The 2063-nt window shown below is 48.0% G+C and overlaps 1 protein-coding gene across 1 annotated transcript in view; it reads right to left on the bottom strand.

The window, feature by feature from the left end:
* Positions 1 to 2063, bottom strand: part of LOC106817732 — a 56682-nt gene that overhangs the window by 1293 nt on the left and 53326 nt on the right. Inside the window, exon 3 of the mRNA XM_014822458.1 lies at positions 1629 to 1727. Coding sequence (XP_014677944.1) covers positions 1629 to 1727 — 99 coding nt within the window. The remainder of the gene's footprint in view (positions 1 to 1628; positions 1728 to 2063) is intronic.

Below are 2063 nucleotides of genomic sequence, written 5' to 3'. Positions count from 1 at the left end.
TCCGTTCGTCCGTTCCTCCATTCGCCCGTCCGTCCGTCCGTTCGTCCGTCCGTCCGTCCTTCCGTCCGTCCGTTCGTCCGTTCCTCCATTCGCCCGTCCGTCCGTCCGTTCGTCCGTCCGTCCGTCCGTCCGTCCGTCCGTCCGTCCGTCCGTCCGACCGTCCGTCCGTCCGTCCGCCCGTCCGTCTGTCCGTCCGTCGCGTGCGTTCGTGTATGTGTCTGTCCATCCGTTTGTCCGTTTGTCGCGCGCGTTCGTGTGTGTGTCCGTCCGTCCGTCCGTCCGTCTGTCCTTCCGTCGCGTGCGTTCGTGTGTGTGTCCTTCCGTCCGTCCGTCCGTCCGGCTGTCCGTCCGTCGCGTGCGTTCGCGTGTGTGTCCGTCCATCCGTCGCGTGCGTTCGCGTGTGTGTCCGTCCGTCCGTCCGTCCGTCCGTTCGTCCGTCCGTCCGTCTGTCTGTCCGTCCGTCTGTCCGTCCATCGCGTGCGTTCGTGTGTGTGTCCTTCCGTCCTTCCGTCCGCCCGTCCGTCTGTCCGTCCGCCGCGTGAGTTCGTGTGTGTGTCCGTCCGTTCGTCCGTCCGTCCGTTCGTCCGTCCGTCCGTCCGTCCGTCCGTCCGTTCGTCCGTTCCTCCATTCGCCCGTCCGTCCGTCCGTTCGTCCGTCCGTCCGTCCGTCCGTCCGTCCGTCCGTCCGTCCGTCCGTCCGTCCGTCGCGTGCGTTCGTGTGTGTGTCCGTCGGTCCCTTCCGTCCGTCGGTCCGTCCGTCCGTCCATCCGTCCGTCCGACCGACCGTCCGTCCGTCCGTCGCGTGCGTTCGCGTGTGTGTGTCCGTCCGTCCGTCGCATGCGTTCGTGTGTGTGTTAACGCTGTTTTCCAAAGCCGAAACCATATAAGGTCGCATGGCGGCCATATTCACTACATGACTTTGCAATAATTTTGAGAGCAATTCATTTAATTATTCACGCACTCGTTAAGTAATTAAACGTTTTGCGGCAAGTGCATTATCATATTCCTGATTTTGAAATAACTGAACCCACTAACGCACCACAAAAAACATCAATCAATATTGTCGCACAAGTATACGTTTAATGGTAAGTGGGTAAAAATACCACGTGGCAGAGTTCTTTGAATTTGAAAAAAAAACGCAATGTTTTTACTTGCTTCATCTCGATGACGTAGACGGGGATTTAGGCCGTAATATTGCACAGACAAAGTGCAAGTGTAAGATCAATATTGATATGAGGCGATGTGCATGCCTCTTTCACCGTGTGAGTATCAATAACGAGCCCAGAGTGTTTAAAGATCAACCCGATAAGAAGCCCATAAACGACACCGATAATGTCATATTCAGTGTAGGTTTTTCGCCAAAGTAAATCGTTGAATAGTAATATAGAGCCTTATAACACATATTAGTTATTTGTTAATTATACACTAACCGTAAAACATTAACTTGAAATACACTACGAAGATACTATATACATAGTATAGACCATACTATAGTATACTATATGTACACTATGAAAGGTTTATATTGTTACAATTTTTTTTAAATAAACAATGTTTGTCCTAGGTCATTCGTGATTCGTCATCGTCACCGCGAATTAAAAATGCAGTTAGTGTGGTTGTGAAACCTACGTCGATGTACTGGATCTTGGCTCCGTATCCGACATGTTTCGTGCCGAGTGTGCGCAGCAGCTGTTCTATCTTCTCTGGCTCGTTCAGCCGTGTCGTCACCTTAAACAGCGTAGACGTCATCATAGTTGAGCAATTATCATAGAAATACATAAAGACACTATAACTAGTACAAGCTTAACTATAGTATTATTTAGTAGTATAAATCTAACTAGTAGTCTAACTAATATTATTTAGTAGTATAAATCTAACTAGCAGTCTAACTAGTATTATTTAGTAGTATAAATCTAATTAGTAGTCTAACTAATATTAGTTAGTAGTATAAGTCTAACTAGTAGTCTAAATAGTATAATTAGTAGTATAAGCCTAACTAGTATTCTAACTAGTATTATTTAGTAGTGTAAATCTAACTAGTAGTCTAACTAGTATTATTTCTAT

This window comes from Priapulus caudatus, unplaced genomic scaffold, assembly GCF_000485595.1.
Source record: "Priapulus caudatus unplaced genomic scaffold, Priapulus_caudatus-5.0.1 Scaffold2, whole genome shotgun sequence".
NCBI classification, from domain to species: Eukaryota; Metazoa; Priapulida; class Priapulimorpha; order Priapulimorphida; family Priapulidae; genus Priapulus; species Priapulus caudatus.
The sequence above is the reverse complement of the archived record's forward strand: the minus strand, read 5'-3'. Positions and strand labels throughout refer to the sequence as shown.